Source organism: Syzygium oleosum, unplaced genomic scaffold (genome assembly GCF_021117445.2).
Source record: "Syzygium oleosum isolate NSW1041296 unplaced genomic scaffold, Sole_v2.1 Sole_v2.13, whole genome shotgun sequence".
NCBI lineage: Eukaryota > Viridiplantae > Streptophyta > Magnoliopsida > Myrtales > Myrtaceae > Syzygium > Syzygium oleosum.
The window spans coordinates 11,108,719-11,126,141 of NW_026607497.1; the positions used below are offsets into that span (position 1 = coordinate 11,108,719).

Genomic DNA, 17,423 nt, shown 5'->3' on the forward strand with positions numbered 1-17,423 from the left:
GAAAAAAGAAAAAGAAAAGAAGAGGACGTCGGTGATGCGCCTGCTCGAGCAGCTGGTCTTGCCGGTTCCGCCGCCTCCTTCACCGCTGGATCAAATGCGGGTGATTCCTGAAATGTCGTCGTAACGGAGTTTGCCCAATGCAAACCCATCATCATAATCATGTCAGCGAGATTTCGAGCCCGAATGAAGTCAGCAGCCCATCGAGCTGGCGTGGCTTCGAGGCCCGGAGGTGATGCGGCCAGTGCATCGCTCAGGGCGTCTGTAGCGATGAATGGAGGGAGCATCGCGGGAGTTTACAGTAAATGGGGGCGGAGTTGCAGCTTTGCTCAGATAGCAAGTTGCTTCATTGGCGGAAGAGTCTGTTGAGGACCTGGAGAAGCAAGAGAGTGCATATCGGTTGGTGACCCACGTTCTAGACAAGGTCCAAATTGATGATTCCAAGTTATTGGAGCAGGTGAGATTAATGGCAAGGGAGCAAGTCCAATCTATATGCCTCCATTTCTTAAGTAAGTTTTGCTGACTCTGGACTATTTTTCCCTTCTTATGGTAAACGACAGCCTCTTGGTCCTTGTTATGTTTCCATTATAAAATTCAACTTCTGTTGAAGAACAATTGGAGTCCAATCGTGTGGTCCATAATAAAATTGGGTAGAGTTGCTACTCCACAAAATTAGAATAGAGAACAAATAGCACTGGAATACGTATAACACAGTTTGGTTCGTATAATAACTATTTGAGGACCATGTTTGGCTTGCAAGTTTTAGACAAGGAATAATCCAACTAGTTTTCATCAATATGATAATTAAAAAGCTCAGTGCCTGTGCTGTTACCATATTTCCTAAATTGTTACCTTTAAAAGTTATGAACTTAAAAATAACTTGTATATAGTAGCTAAAATATACATCTGCATAATTTTACAAAGGTTAAGTATATAACAATTTGCGAATAACCGTTGGTTGTTGGGGAGCAGCTGTGGTGCCACCGCACCAGCTGATGGAGGTGGCTGTGGAAGTGGCTGGTGGGTTTGGTGGACTGGTAGTGATGGCGGTGGACGATTTAGGTGATGGTGGGGATTTGTTTTGGGTGGTTTTGGGGGAGGGGGGAGGGTGTTGGCCATTGGTGGCAATGTATTCAAAACTGGAATAGATTGGCCGATTCGATTATTCGACCAAATAATGCAGGTCCAATCCAGGTAGGACTGTGAAAGCAACCATGGTCGTAGTTGGGATGAAACTGGCCTTAACCCTGTTGATCTGACCAAACCCTGTGTTCAACCGGGTCAAATAGTTGGGGAGTTTCTCCCCTCATTCATCCCCTCTAAAGCAATCTGGTTGCCTCGTCTACCTTATAAAATCTCTTTCTTTTGTTGGATGGTAGCTTGGAATAAGATTCTTACTTTTGAGGATCTCAGGATATGGAATTTCATTCTTACGATTGGTGTTAAATGTGTAAGCTTTCTGGGCAATGTGTTGATCATCTCTTCCTTCGTTGACTTTGCTCTTGAGCTTTGGAATCATGTCCTTAGCTTGTCAAATGTGGCATGGGTTATTGCAAGTCGTGTCAGTCAGCTATTTCGTTGTCGGAATGCTTATGGATGAGGCTCAATTTCTAAGAAGTCTCGGGGTGCTGCACCGCTTTGTGTCATGTGGTGCATAGGAAGGAAAACAACAAAAGAGTGTTTGAGGTTGTAGAATCTCGGGTTGCTAATGTATTGTGCTCTTTTATTTGGATTCAGACATATTCTGACTTCACATAGTCTTGATGTTTTCCTTTGTCTTTGGTTTGCTTTTTTCTCTTTCTTTCCTTATCAATTCTTATGCACTTGAATTTTTATTTTAATGTCCTTTATTATAATAAATTATCACTGGGTCAATTAGTACCGGAACATGTCGGACATGGATAATAAAAATGCAAAACTGCACTTACAACAATTTGATCCAGGGTCCTCCTTGTGGAGTCACTATGCACCCATCACTAGTCCATGCAACAGTCTCGATTCGGTGCTTACCAAAGAATATATTTTACAAGAAGCAAATAAGCCGATGAAGCAAGTTGCTCCAGCAAAGTCTTGGACCCGGATGCAACACTGCCCTTGTTTCAAGTATGTGCACACTTCTCAACCGTCTGCTTCCATGTGCTTCAACTTGAAGATAAAATATGTAATACTTACTATAGGAGCGTGTCAACTGGTGTTCAAGTGGTCGAACTGGCTGAACCACATAGTGATCATTGAACAGTTTTCTCACTGGTACGGTTCTGAAAATATTGGTTGGTGGTGGAACTGGCGAAGTAGTTTGGGTGTGATTGAGTCATTGGTGATGGAGTGGTGGAGTGCTGCAGGAGGAAGAGGAGGAGGTGGTCATGATGATGGTAAGTGGCTGGGGGTGAGGCAGTAGGAGTGGTGGTGGCAGCATGAGGATCGTAAGGTCATTTGTGGAATAAGTAACGTCAAGTCATTCCTAGTTGCATTTGAAAGAAAGCTATTCCCATGGGACCAAGGGATAGGCATAGCTATTCTAGTGGAATAGTTGTTCTTGATTAGTTTTTCAATGAGTTGTTGGATGAACTATCCCATCAGGAGTGGATGGGGAATAGAATAGCTTCTCCGATGTATCTAACAAGCTGTCATATATGCTTGTGTTCTTGCTTTTCCTCATTTGTAAATATGATCGAAATTTGTTATTGCCACAACTCTTAAGAGTTAAGTTGCTAGACACCGCTGTGATTGACTTCACAGCATTGTGATAAAAGAAAGAAGCCATTGTCAGAATTGAAACTGTCTTTTTATTTTGTGTGTGGTTTCTATCCTTTTCTGGTTGAAAAAATGGTGAAACTGAATGAAACCATTGTTATGGTGCTCCTGAAATGGCTTTCTTTTTATTCTGAAAGCAATAGTAAGGATGGCTGATAGAATGAGACCTTTGTTATTCTGTGTTCTGAAGATAGGGGAGTTGTTGATGATACTTGTGCTATTGCAGGAGTGGAGGAGATTTTTTGGGTCCTGTACTTCCTGTTGTTGCTGAGATATGTACTGACTTTAATCCCTCAATAGACATGGAGCCATCTCTTTCAAAGTTATTTCGAGACTTATGGTTCTATATAGCTCTTGTTGGTCTAATATAGGAAGCATAAGTGCAATTCCTCTATAGGTTGTGGGTGGACCATACATGTGGAATGCACAGTGGTCTGCTGCTGTCGAGAAAATTGCTCAAGGGAATCCTCACCTTGTAAGTTCATCTTACAAGATTTGTTACCTCACTTGCACAACCTTTCTTATGATTCGTAGTTTGTCTTGATGAATTTGGGGATTACCAAAAACAGCTCCAGATTTTTCTTTTATCATCACATGAAACAATCATGCTTGCAGTTACCCAAAAATAGCTCCTATTATGTCATTGACTGAAATTGGGAGCTATTCATGAAGGAACCTCGATGTTGCAATTAGGTTGCAGACGAATGCTGGTTCTTGTTTTGCTGTAGTGTCCATCTTGTTTTATGCATTTTCCTTGTGTCAGGAGTTGCAATCTTGATATGGCAGTCTTTCCTTCTTTTTTGTGGACACTTTGAAGTTGTAACTTTGATAAGGGGACTGGAACGTGGGATCTCCCAGCTTTGGTGTCTGTTATATAGAAATGCGTGATTTTTATTCCTCAGTTTCAACATTATGGTTCTTTAGCTTCAACATTTTGGTTGATATCATGTAAAAGTTTATCAATCTAACACTTTTTTCTCATTTATATTGCAGGTGTAAAAGCCACATATCTTCTTGCAGTAGCGTTTTTGGAATATACGATTTAGTAGCAAGGTGGCATTCTCAATGGAAGTGAAACCTTGACCTCTTCTAGAAGTGCATTCTGTTGTGTCTTTAAATACATAAAAATGCCAAATCTTATGCCCGCTGTCTCCCAGTGTCTCATAGCAATTGTCCATCCGGCATTTGAAACAGCAGTGTCATGGCTGGTATTGGTTTACTTACTTTTTTTTTTGGAAATGAGACTCCCTTCTAAATCATTTACCTATGCAATTTCATTATATGAGGATATCTTGGTGCTGCTTTTCAATAGATTGTTTAATTTTGTTTATGCTCTCTTCTTGAGGAATTATAAGTATACTGATAAATTTGTTTGTAGTTTTGATAAATTCATTTATTTTGTAGTTGCAACTTGCTTGTAGGTTCTAGACTTCTAATTTTCTGCAAGATTGTCGTCTGGGTGGGGCCTCAGATTAACTTGGGAAATAGCAGGTTGGTTATGCTGAGGAATTGCAGTGATGAAGGCGAATTAGAGAGCACCATGGTACTAGGTATATTAGGATCAGAGGGAAGTGCCATGTCTGTTGGGGCTGTGTAGACACAGACTAAAAATTTTGCAGCCTGCCTTATTACATCTTCAGGTCTCTCTTTTCCTGAGGAAGATTCTCATGAAGCCTAATCTAGTTGGAGGGGCTTATAAGGCTAGCTTATTACTCTGAGTGATGATTTTGCCTTCTTTGGAAGAGCTAATAAATTCAGGACCACTATTCAGCATTCTTTTGGGATATCTTACTAATTGGAAAAAGGCTGGGTTATCTGTTTGAAATTCTGTAATTATCACTGTGATGAAATTCTTCCACATTAGTCAAAGTGGTGCTGCCCCTCTCTCTAAACACATACACACACATGCAGCTCTATGCAGATCCAATGTACTTTGCCTATCCAGCCACTTGTTTGTTACCTATCTATGTGGAGCTGCCTGTTTATTTGTTGTTCTTTAGGTGAAAATTAGTGATCATTTACTTTGGGTTCTGGAACATCGGATATCTGACACAGGCCTTGGGGCAGTGACACGAGATTCAACTCTCTATGTGCATGCCTGTTTTCTCATAAATAGTATGTCTGATGGGAGGAGTGCATTCGTGCTTATGATGTTTACTTGTTAAAATCAGCTTAGAGACAAGTTTCCGCAGGTAAGCTGGTGCCGTAAAACTTTCTTAATCTTTTAGTTCTATTATGTCTGATACTCTCTTTGTTCGCACGGATAGCTTAACAAACAGATTACATGCGTGTAGGGTCTGTGGAATTCATCTTGTCTAGATTCCCTGTTGTTTTTGGTCGACGATGGTTCATTCTCTGCCCTTGTGATTGATCCTGTGTGGATAGCAGCAGTTCTGTCCTTGTACCAACGAGTTGTTTGGGAGTGGATCATTAAATCTCTTTCGTATGCTCCATGTACTACCCAGGGCCTTCTTCAGGTGGATCTTCTAATTGCAAAGGGCTACTCAATTTTGTTTCTTTTGGTGATATTTACTGCACTTACCGATAACATGCTTCAAAATCTGGGTTTGCTGGTGCTTAATAGCTAATCTGGCATAAAGAATCTTTATCTATTTTGTTGGTGGTCCGGTGGAGTTTGGGTGATTTTTCTGTGCAATAAAAAAAGCATATAGCCTTTTGTGCTAAATGGTTATTTCTATATCATGTAAAGCACCTGCTTAACAATTGCTCTTTTTAAGCTTGTGGCTGCCTCATAGTGAACTTCTCTTATGCACAGAAAGACAAGACATTTGTAACTTATTCTTCTAGAGTAGATCAGTTGTTCCCTTCTCATTTGTTGTTGCTTGTTTTTCAGGTTTTCACCACAGCAATCTGGAACAGCTCTTGCTCCTTGGTCGACGTTGCAGGGAACTAAAAGCTTCCATGCTTTTCACAACATCCTACTGTCACTGGTACTTTCTTCATTGTCATGCTTCTTGGGTTCAAGTTCTGCCCTTGCCAGCCTCATGGTAATCTATTTAAGTTTAGAGCAGGACTTCAATTACGAGAAGACTGGATTTTCAGGTGAACAAGTTTTCCTCTACCTTGATATTTTCTTTATTAAATTGAAACAGGATTTTTAAGCTGCGCTGTATAAAGTTGGTTATTCTAGTCTCTACCTCAAATTACTCTCTGAAGGAGTTCCTTCCATTCCTATCTTTATGTGCAGTTGTGTGACTGCGTTGATGGAGAGAGGTTCCCTGACATGCCGTACAGTGATGTGCGTGCTTGATGCATCTGTACTTCTAGTTGAATGTCTACTTTTGAAGATGATGTCTTACATGAGTTTGACTTAAGGGTTAGTGGAGGTTTTCATGCATGTCCTTTGCTTGAGGATCGTGATAAAATGACCTGTGATTTTCTATGGTTTCGCACAAAAGTGTAAGCATGTGGGTCTATCTACGTATATACATACATACAATTGAAAACTACTTAAATTATTTGGCACATGGTTTGCCTAATTGGGTTGGTTTTTCTTTGTTGAGAACATCTTCTCAAGTTGGAATTGAAAGTGGACCCTGTTATTTCTTCTAGGGCTTCTTTGGGATGGTTTGCTCATAAGCCTGAATGGTACGACATGAAGGATATGAATATTGCCCAGAGTGCAGCTCAATCTGTATCCATATTTGTTAACTACTTACAGAATGAGTGTGTAGATTATCCTCAATCTGACTAAACGGGATCGGTACGTGAAAATGGGAACTCTTTATTCAATTAGGTAAGTTACTCTTCTTAACTGTGTGGAGAATCTTAATAATTGGTCCAACACAATTTCATACTGTTCCGTATTTCCTATTGATGGAGTTGGGTGCTGATCTGATGATTATAGAGCGTGCAGAATAACAAATTCCATCCTGTCTGGGGTGCCATGGAGAACTTCGCTGTCAGAGGAGAGAAGAGGAAGCTGCTTCTTCTGATGTTATCTCAGCATGAGACTGACAGGCTTGAAGTTTGGGCACAACCCACCAACTCAAAGTATTCCTCTGGTTTTCTATAGTTAATCCATATCTTGGATATGTTTATAGTAATATTGCATGCAGTTGATTTTTGCTCTCATTATAGCCATGTTTGCACTTAATTTCAGGGAAGGTGGTTTTTGGCTTAGGATAAGCTCTTATTGATGGATTGAATATGCAAGAACTGCCTTCTCTGTGGATCCTCGTATTGCTTTGTCCTTATTCTCTAGATTGAGGACAAACCCTCATTTGAAGGCAGAAGCAACTCAGCTGATTCAGGTTTGTGAAGTTATCTTACTGAAAATATGCTACAGTCAGACCTTATATATGTTGCAAGTAAGTGTTAAACATTGTCTACATTGGACTTGCATTTCTTGAATCCTAAGCATGAGATGGCTTAAAAGCAACTTTTCTCAGAGCAAGGGAGCCATCTTGTCAGTGTATTTACGTCAGTTAGCCAGCATGGAACATCGTGGGACATTCCACATTGGGGTGTAACTGGACCATGATAATCATAATTAGAAGTCGACTCTAGCTTGACCTAGTATCAGTATTTTTTCTTTAACTCAAACTTCAAATGATTTTCGGCATGCTTGAGATTGATCCAACTGTTCTCGGGTTTTCTGTGAATATTGATCTCAAGCTCAAGTTTGAACTTGAGTGCAATAATTATTAACTTAAAGTGAAGGCAAAATCACTATCTGAATCCAGATCATTCATAAATTTAATTTGAAATTGACTACAAAGTCTTACTAAACCGGATCAACATCATGAAGGGGTCCCTTATCATGGCTCTTGTGAGTGCACATAAACTTGTCATAGAGTTTCATGATATAGGAAAGCCTTACTACAACCAGACTGTAATTTTCCTTAGGACTACCAGCTCACAAGGACCTGGACCTCCATAAACAGATTCTCCTTCGAGGATGTGCAGCCCAATGAGGAAAAGCAAAGAATAATAGAGTTAATGTATGACTAGTAACTTACAGGAGTCAGGAGGTAATGATCCGAACATGTTATCCTGAGTATATTAATTTGCTCGTGGGAAAAAAGGTCAGTTTGTGTTGCAAAAGCATATCCTTGGTAAGAAAACCCACACAGGCCTATTAGTGTTGCGTGATCTGACAGAAAAAGAATGGTGAGGAATAGAGGGGGAAAATCATGTCATCAGGGGGATCGAAAAAGAAGTGACAGAAGCTCACGCTTTGAGTTGCTACAGAAGCAGAAGAAAGTTATAGCTTGAAGTGAAAAGATGATGGGCAATGGTTAAGTACTGGAGTACTTGATTAGATCCGCAACCTTCACAAGTAATGCATCAGCAAGGTCGACCTTGCTAATATAGGATAAGTCATCAATGAGTCATGACTTCGCTGCCCTTGAGTTTTTTGTGTCATTTATAGTGGACATGACTTATTTGGGCTGGCTACATGGGTCCATTTTTGGTTATTCAAGTCCAGTTAGAACGTAACTTGTTTGATGATTGTGTTAGGCAGGTTGTCATTATTTGACTTAAACACGACTAACATGAACTCAACATGCTAATTTGTGTTGTTTTATTGTATCGCTTTAGGAATTGCCATTCCTAACTCTATTGCAAAGCCCTGCTGGGGACATGGGTTCCTGACTATTGAAACATTAACCTTGTTAAGGCCTTTTTTGAACCTCTAGAATCTTATAACTTGTCATTTAGGGGTCCCTGTACATTTCCCCCCTCAATCTTTACCAACCAAAACCGATTTTGAAATACCTACAGATCACACGTATCAGTTTCTTGTCTAGTTTCTAACTTAAAATTTGAAGCAACTCGCGTGAGAACTACATACCACAGATAACTTAAGTTGGCAAAAGGTCCACTATGACACGCACAGGCTTCACCTCTCTCTCTCTCTCTCTCTCTCTCTCTCTCACACACACACACACACACCAAGGCTTGAGGAAGCGAAGTGAGGTCACTGTTATGATGGATTATGGTTCATATGGATATGGTTTATGTAAAAAAGAGAGACCGATGATAGCGAAAACAAAGACCAATTAAAAAGAGAGGGAGCGGTAAAGTCAGTCGACGCCATACTAAAGCATATAATAGGTCTCTGTTTTCGGGATTGGGTAGGAGACTTAATACTCGGACAGAGATGGATTTTAGATCTTTTGCTGAGGTATATGACGACGATGTAATTGCTAATTGCTAGTACGTATATCAAGATCTTAACTCTTGAAAGGGACTGTACGAGTGTGAAACCCTAACGCTCAAAGGTTCATTCTTCCACCTAATTTCTAGCCCTAGGTAGTAAAATAAAGTGGGATTCTATATTTCTTGCTTTTCCCTTTTGTTTGGGTTTTGACGAATATCTGCTATACTTAAAAGTTGATGCAAGAAAATACATGTTGCCAACCCTAATCTTTTGTTATTGGACCTTTTACTGTCCAATACCTTTTAATTTGGGTCGAGTGACAAGGGCTCCTTCTGTTTACTGTGCTTATAGTTAGCTTAATGAATTCCCTTGTTTATTAATCGGTCATCATATCAAAACTTGACATTTGTCTTCTTCCTTTTGGATTGTGTGTGAAGGGCTATCTTGCCTTGTTTTAGCCAGGGTGGTCCCATCGGCAATCTGTGAAAGAGATTTCATCCTGAAATGAGCGAGTGTTAGGCGGCTACTTTCATGCTTGGCATTTGCACAGACGTATACAACAAATGGACTACTGCTGGATATCACCTAATACAGTATCTACAGCAAGGCATAGAGAAATGATTTTGTTATTAACCCTTTTCTCTTTCCTCTTCGATTCTTAGTGAAGCTCGTGTCTGCTCGTGTCTTCCATTGCAAATTAACGCTCCTACTTTGTCGGGATCATGTGACCTCTCATGTGCAATTGAGTTGTTGGCGGCCATGGGGGTTTTCCTGATGTGCTTTTCAGGCTGTCTTCACACCACACACTGAATAAGATGCTGAGCTTTTATAAGTTGTATCTTTGGTTTCATTGACACTTCGATTCTCACTCCTGGACACAGATGACCTACTTTTTGAGCATTATTTCGTATTAGTCAAATTTCATGATGTGTAATGTCTCATAATGGGGAAGCTTTTGTGATTAGTCTTCAACCATCATTTATTTGGATATCCCTCATTGACGATAGTTTTATATTTAAGTTGCCCAAAGACTAATTCAATGGAGAATTGGAAGACTCCAATGTTTAGATTTTTGCGGCAATGTCATTTTTACCGAGGGAATTAGGAAATCCAATGGTTGAGAATGTTTATGGAACTTTAGATTTCGTGACTTGAGGTGTAAGTGTTCGACATTATGGTTTGCAAATAGACGGGAAGTCATATCAATTCAAAGCATGAGGTTTTGATCCGAATAATCTACACATCCCTCCACTCACTGTATGCTATCCGAGCATCGAATTTATGGGAAACAGAAGAACTTGGGGTATAAAAAGCCACCGTCAAACTTCTTATGGTTTTTCGGTAAACTTGAATGATCATGTTGACGAATTTTATTCATAAAGGTAAGGAAAGAAGCATATTCTCACGAAATCACTTCAAGCATTCAATTCCGGAAAATGTCTCCTTCAAACATCTCCATGTAGAATAATAAGTTCCACTGGGCATTGTTTGAAACACAAAAGACAATAACTGCTTCCATTACACATTGAAGTATCATCACCGCCATGTATGCGCAATGCAACTTTGAAAAATTAACTAGTCCCTTAGGATCACCATACTAACACGTGGAGTGTTGAATCTCAAACCTGTCACCTAAAATCGAAGTAATGATAAAATTCTTGGCCTTAGAAGACACATTCACAATCTTGGCCTTAAAAGAAGCATTCACCGCACCCCGGCACATAATTGAGAGCATCAGTTAAAGGCATCATCAAAAGGAATTTTTCCCCAGTAGTTGCATCAGAAACATAAGCTCGGGGTCTGGTTCTATAGATGGTTACAACTTCACGCTATTTAGTTAAGTAACCAGCGTATCGAATCAGAAGATAAACCCGAATGAGATGTCAGATTCCTAAATATAGTATTCACTGGACATCATGCATTACAGGTGAGGAGATACCAAATTCCTAGACACAATATTAACTCTACATCATGCATTATTGCCCCTCGTTGCTGTCTCGGTCGCGTCATTGTTCCTTTTCATCTCCATCTCCCTTGCCGTGGACCTCCACCGGGTGTATTTACCAAACAAATGTCCCATCTCCTCCAATGTCCGCCCCTTGGTCTCCGGCATCAGCATGTAGAAGTACAGCCACGCCACGCTCGCAATTGCCGAAAACATGAAGGCGACCCCGCCAAGGGTGATCGCCCTGTACACCAATATGAACTTCATCGATAATAATCCACTTACCACCTGGTTCACGGCTACGCCGATTGCGCACCCCTGCACACGCAGCCTCAACGGGAAGATCTCCGAGCTATACAGTAATGTGATCGGCCCCATCCCGATGGAGAAGAAGGCCACGTAGGACAGCACCGAGGTGATGCACATGGCCATCGCCCACTTGACCTTCGCGTGGCTGTGGTCAATGACGGTGAGGCACGTTCCGAGGGAGGCCAGTGAGAAGATCATCCCGCCAATGCTGCTCAGCAGCAACGGCCGCCGCCCGGCCCGGTCAAGGAGGAAGGTGGCAACGAGGATGAACATGGTCTTCACAAAGTCGACTGCAATGGTCATAAGGAGCTTTGCATTATGGGAGGTGATGCCAGCCTTCTCGAAAATGCAAGGACTGTAGAGGAGGATGGTGTCAATGCCAGAGGCTTGTTGGAAGAAGTGCATCCCAACGGCGCAGAGGAGCATGTGGTAGACAGACGAGCTCCTCCATCTGCCCTCTCCGGTACTTTGCTTGGTGACCTTGACAACGTCGTCGTTGCACGCCTCAGGAATGCCGGCAGCCTCCTTAATCTCGGCAAGCCGGAGTGTGGCCTCCTCCTCGAAGTCGGAGATCCTGACAAGGACGCGTTTCGCGTCGCCCAGGCGGCCTTGCATGATGAGCCACCGAGGGGATTCTGGCATGATGAGGACCCCAAAGGTGAGCAGGACCAAGGGGATTGCTCCCACGTAGAGCATGACACGCCACCCGAGGTCCTGGCGGAACTTGGAGAAGACATAGTGGGAGATGTAGCCGAGGAGGGTGCCGAGGTTGATGAATGCCTGAACCACCAAAATACATATAAAGAAGCAATCACCTTTTTAATTTTAATTTTTCCCATAACAAAAATTGATCATAAATAAAAAAAAAATGCTACAAAATTGGGAAACAAAACAAAAAGAAAAAAGTGAGTACCTCGGGCAAGGAGGTGAGGAAGCCGCGGGAGAAGGCAGGAGAGATCTCGGCGACGTAGACAGGGCCGATCATGAGGGCGTAGCCGACACCAATATTGACGAAAAGGCGGCCCAACAAGAGATAGAAGTAGCCGGGGCGGATACCCATGAGGAGGAAGCCGATGAAGAAGAAGGCCCCTGCCAAGATAATCGTGCGACGATGGCCAATCCTGTTGGAGGTCCAACACGCCATCGCTGACCCAAGGAGTGATATCACTTTAGTAATCCCCATGAGGAACTCAACATTCTCGTCGGTGATGCTTTGGTCCCCCATGTATACTTCCACATTGCTCATCACTCCTATATCTGCCAAAATTCAAAAGAAAATCTTATTTATCATTGCAATATTTCCATATATATCGTAACCATATCCAAGAAATTGAAAACATGAAAAATGAAAAAAAAAATGTGGATGATGTTAACCGAAATTAAGTAATCTTTTTTTTTTCTTTTTTCATTTCCCATGCATTAAAAAAACAACCTTTGGCGATAGATCTATCGTTTTATCAGTAATAAAGCTAGACAAAAAAAAAGTGCAATGACTAAGATATAACCTAATTATTATTGTCATTTTTTTTTTGCAACATAGTTGAGTCGCAAGTGATTGATTCACTTTATGGAAAATTGATTTGCACAATTATATCATGGATTCTAAACTTAATGGACGACCACCGGGGTGAGCCTTCCCGTGCTTCACAATATTGGACGCATTGCGGGAGAGAGAGAGAGAAAGGGGACTAACCATAACCTAGCAAAAGGGAGGTCATGGAGGCCATGATGGTGTAGGTAAAGGCATACTTGTGCCGACGCGGCTTCGCCAAAGACTCGAAGTCCTCAATCGGCTTCGTTTGGATGTTGGCATTGACTTTAGAATCACTGCATGTGTCTTTTAATTCCTGCAAAGTAAGTCAATTGGCACCTCATATAAGTCAATCAGTTACGTAAAACTGCAAGAGAAACTGTTCAGGGAGCCCAATTATAAATGTCAAGAAGAAATCCCTTTGTCCAACCAAAGAGAGAACTCGTAGAATCAAAACCAGGAAAATAAAGGACACAAAAAACTGAACATTTTGGAAACTTTAGCTAAGAGAATTACGAACAATCATAAGTAAGCATACCCCGCAACCCCCGCAACGCAATTATCCAACTAAATAGTGCCATCAAATGATGAGCAAGAGATTAGAGCAGTTCAAAACATCATGCTCCCAAAATCACATAGTAAAAATATGGGCAGAGCTAATAGAAATTATTTTCATATTTGTTCGTACGCTCACGCCATTCTTCTACTTTCCTTTTTCATTCAACCTCTTTCATATGCCAACCAGGCAACCTGTGGATATAAGTGTGAAAAATGCAGTTCTGTACCATAAGAGTCGAACAAACAAAAACAAATTAGCCTTATCCGATAGTTCAGGAAGTCCAATTATAATTGCCAAGAAGAAATCCCTAATCTATGTTTTTTGGGAGCTATGCTAGGACGACGGTGGCCGTCGTCCTATCCAAGTGACTGTGTTATTTCAACCGCTAAATTCTTCTATCAGGAAATGGCAATTGGATGCGAAAGTTGCAGGAAATAATGAATTAATAAATCTGTTACTGGAAATTCAACTCACAATATATCTTTCTTAAAACTGGCGCTAATAAAGATTTTTCTTTTTTCATTCTCTATTTTTTCTATCTAAAACATATGCCTGAATTGGATCTTCACCCAATCAAACCACTCACTCGTATATCCCAATCCAATGGTCTTCTCCTTAATAATCCTACTGATCTTTCAAGAGATCTTCCAATACTTTAATTATTAGATATTTCTAATTACTAGTGCGATTTGGCCAAAAAAAAAAACAATAATTGAATAGTTTATGAGAGGAGGCCTTTTTTTTTTTTTTTAATAATCTAAAGGCACAGTCTTAACTACCTGGAGACCATGGAATACCCTGCTAGTCCCATTAACCAGCTAAGTCCCATTAACACCCTGTTGTGTTAGCTAGCAAAACGGCCACCGTGTCCTGGAAGATGACTGGTGCATCGTGGGTCATGATTTTCATTTCAAAGAAACAGGCAACCTCTCGAAGTAAATCCACTAGTATGGAAGCGTAGAAGCATGAACCAAAGTCCCCATCTTAATAATTTTGTTGAAGATATTACGCATTTGGGTTTTGGGATATTATCAATTATAAGATTTTTCTAATACTCCGGCCAATATATGGTAACTAATATAGTTGTGTAGTAAATTAATTCAGCTTTTGCATACCTAAACTTAGATTATGTAGTCGGATTTTGCACAATATTAAGTTGGTGATTTGTTCGGTACATGAAGAGTTCTCCAAAAGATTAGTCGAATTATCATAAAAGTACTTTAATTGAAAAAAATGTTAAATTTAGTTATTGGGTAACTACAAAATTTCCTAAAATTTTTACCCTGTTATTTCTATGTGATCACGAGTTATTAGGACTGTTTTCCCACGCGACGAAGCTCCTCTTCTTTCTTCAGCCAAATAGTTCGCCTAGTCATCGACCCAGAATATTAGCATATATTTTTGGGAAAAAGGCTATTCAGGTTTCCACGTTAAGCATCTAAACATTTGACAGGCTGAGAAACAATCATTATTGCTAGAGAAATTACGACGCGGTCACCTTCGCTTTTTCCTTTATTTATTTTTTTTTCTTTTCTTTTCTTTTTCTTTTTTTTTCCTCCCCTCCCTCCTTTCTCCAGTTGGTCGCCAGAACGGCGAACGGCTAAAGGCCAGAGCCCCTGAGGCTCGCCCTCGTTGAATGGCCGTGAGGGTGGCCTCGTGCTGGGCGGGCGAGGGCTCGAGCCTCGCCAGTGGCTGGACGAGACCTGACCTCGCCAGATCCGGCGAAGTCGAGCCTCGCCTAGCAAGGGCGAGCCTCGCCATGGCTGGGGGAGGCTCGACCTTGCCGGAGGCTGTGAGGTCAAAGGCCTCTGGCGAGGGCTCGAGCTTCGCCGACGGCTGGACGAGGCCCGACCTTACCGGATCTGGCGAGGTCGAGCCTTGCCCAGGCATGGCGAGGCTCGCCTTCACCGTTGCTGGCGAGGGCGGGCCTTGCCCGTGGCTGGCGAGGTTGACCTCGCCAGCCTTTGGCCTTTGGTTGGTTGCCGGTTCGGCAACTGGCAAGAGGAAGGATGGACGGGAGGGGAAAAAAATTAAAAGAAATAAAGAAATAAAAATTCAAAAAAATATTAAAATATTATTAAAAGTTGTCTACGGCAGCGTCGGTGATCGGCTACCGGCATCCACGTCAGCAAAATCCAACCAAAATTTATTGGAAGGACTGAATTGACACAAAAACAAAAGGTTCAGGACTGAATTGACACAAATATAAAAGGTTTAGGACTGAATTGGCACTAAAAAAAGATTGAGGACTAAATTGGCACTAATGCCAAAGGTTTATGACTGAATTGACACCAAAAAAAGTGGTATCAGTACCAAAGATTTAGGACTTTTTTAACACTATTTCCTGTTTTTTTTTTCTGTCCTACCAGGAAGAAGGGAGAACATTATGTATTAGGACACATATAACTGATTCACGTTGACTGAGATTGGGTGGACTCAGGCATTTTTAACTACTAATACAGCTTGGTTTTACATTTTCAGTGCCTTTTCACGATCTATTGTTCAATCTAACCACAGTACTTTATTTATTTATCAAACTGCAGAGAAAGTAATAGCACAAAATGCAAGCTCAACAAGAGAATTACATATAGTGACAAGCAATCATACCCCGCACGTTTTGTCGGTCGGTTCTTCTTCTTTTATCTCGCTGAACTGTTCCAAGGCATCCACGCCGTCCTTCTCTTCTTCTTCTATTTCGCAACGTGCCAAGACATTTACGTTGTCCTCTTCTTCTTCTTCTTCTATTTCACAACGTGCCAAGGCATTTCTGCCGTCCTCTTCTTCTTCTTCTCCTCCTTCTTCGTACAAACGAAGGAGGAACTCACGGTAACTATCATCCTCGCCAAAAGGGATTTCTGAGGTATTATCGCCGTGGTCGTCTTTTTCTCCTCCTCCTTCGTATAGAAGCAGCAAGAATTCCCTATAACTCTCGTCATTACCAAATGGTACATGACAGTCATCCATGGCTACTCTCTTCTTGGGTCTGCCATGAGAGATGGAGCGAGAGAAAACGAGGCGTGAGGGATTGCAAAGACACAAACACTTTTTAAATATTTAAGTAAATAGTCACTCAAATCAGAATGTGAATGAAGCTTTTTTACGTGCTTAGACAACAGTACTTTCAATGCGGGTCTAGCCTACTACTTGCATTTCCATTACTTACAAAAACTTAAATTCATGAGGAGTGTTGCTATGAGTGTCAAAATTTTTCCCAAATTCTTGGACTCGAAGACAAGCTCTAATGTCACAGCAAAACAGGGATAAAGAGCAAAAATGAAAATAAAGAAAAGATTAGAAATTTGAGCAACTACTTTTCGTCCCTTGACGTGGACACTAATTAAGACAAACTTAAAAATTGTCTATATTATTAATGATACATTGATGCAAGACAGAAAAGTTCATGTTCCTTCGGAGAAAGGCTACATTGTGTCATTGCTTACATGGGAAATTCATGCCGTAGCATCGTGTTCTTTTACAGGATCGAGATCAAAGCTAGAAAGGCCAACAGCACCGCTTGGAAATAAGTTACTGGTCTTACTAGTCCAATTGAGTCTATAACATAGGCCTCCATCCAGTAACATTCAATGACTCAGGCCTTCATTTGTCGAGAAATTATCCGGCGGTTACAAAATGCCACGTCATAAGTTGACATCATCGTCATTGTCAAGCCTATTTCCCTAACCAATTTTTTTCAATTATTTATTTTTTCTGATTTTTTAATCAATTCCAAATATAGGGACTCGGGCTGGGCCATTGGGCCCTCTCCGAATATAGACTGATGTGGCTCACGGGTCTGGTCCACAGATGCAAATGGGCTTACTAATTAAGCCTCTTTCAATCAAAATCTCACAAGCCCAATCGTGAGTTTTAACACGCAAAACCCATTCATTACTGATGTTTTGGTGACTACGCTCCCACTCTCTCTTCTAACTGCACCAACTCCATGTTTAAGCCCAATTTCTAACACTAAGCCCGCCCTAACCCCATTTTATTATTTTCTTTTTATCCAATTTTCCTCTTTTCTTATATTTATTTATTTATTTTCTCCTTTCCCGGGGTTCCAGCGTTTCTTCTTCATCCTGAATCAAAACAGTAAAATCATTAACAAAACTAAACTTCACCTAAATCAAAAGTTTCCACCACATTCTTCTTCAAGCAAACCAAGAACAAGCGATTTCAACCAAAACTCTTCAAACACTAT

General features: G+C 41.0%; 2 protein-coding genes and 1 long non-coding RNA gene across 4 annotated transcripts; 1 reads left to right on the forward strand and 2 right to left on the reverse strand.

Moving 5' to 3' along the window:
• The first annotated feature begins 1,124 nt into the window (after nt 1-1,124).
• On the forward strand, nt 1,125-6,175 carry LOC130139737 (uncharacterized). Of its 2 annotated transcripts, XR_008817837.1 has the most exons (5): nt 1,125-1,447; nt 2,978-3,226; nt 3,745-3,959; nt 4,807-5,228; nt 5,606-6,175. It is a non-coding gene; the product is annotated as an uncharacterized LOC130139737 (long non-coding RNA). The 2 variants fall into 2 exon arrangements; XR_008817836.1 differs by having other exon boundaries at nt 3,745-5,228.
• A 4,672-nt stretch (nt 6,176-10,847) lies between these two features.
• On the reverse strand, nt 10,848-12,943 carry LOC115694437 (polyol transporter 5-like). Its single transcript, XM_030621565.2, has 3 exons — nt 12,826-12,943; nt 12,046-12,389; nt 10,848-11,912 (listed from the first exon to the last, which is right to left on the reverse strand). Exons 1-3 carry the CDS (start codon nt 12,857-12,859, stop codon nt 10,848-10,850), a joined length of 1,443 nt encoding a protein of 480 aa, XP_030477425.2. The 5' UTR covers nt 12,860-12,943.
• Nucleotides 12,944-15,823: 2,880 nt separating this feature from the next.
• Nucleotides 15,824-16,186, reverse strand: LOC130139814 (uncharacterized). The gene has a single exon (XM_056317511.1). It carries the CDS (start codon nt 16,184-16,186, stop codon nt 15,824-15,826), a length of 363 nt encoding a protein of 120 aa, XP_056173486.1.
• Between the last annotated feature and the right edge of the window lie 1,237 nt (nt 16,187-17,423).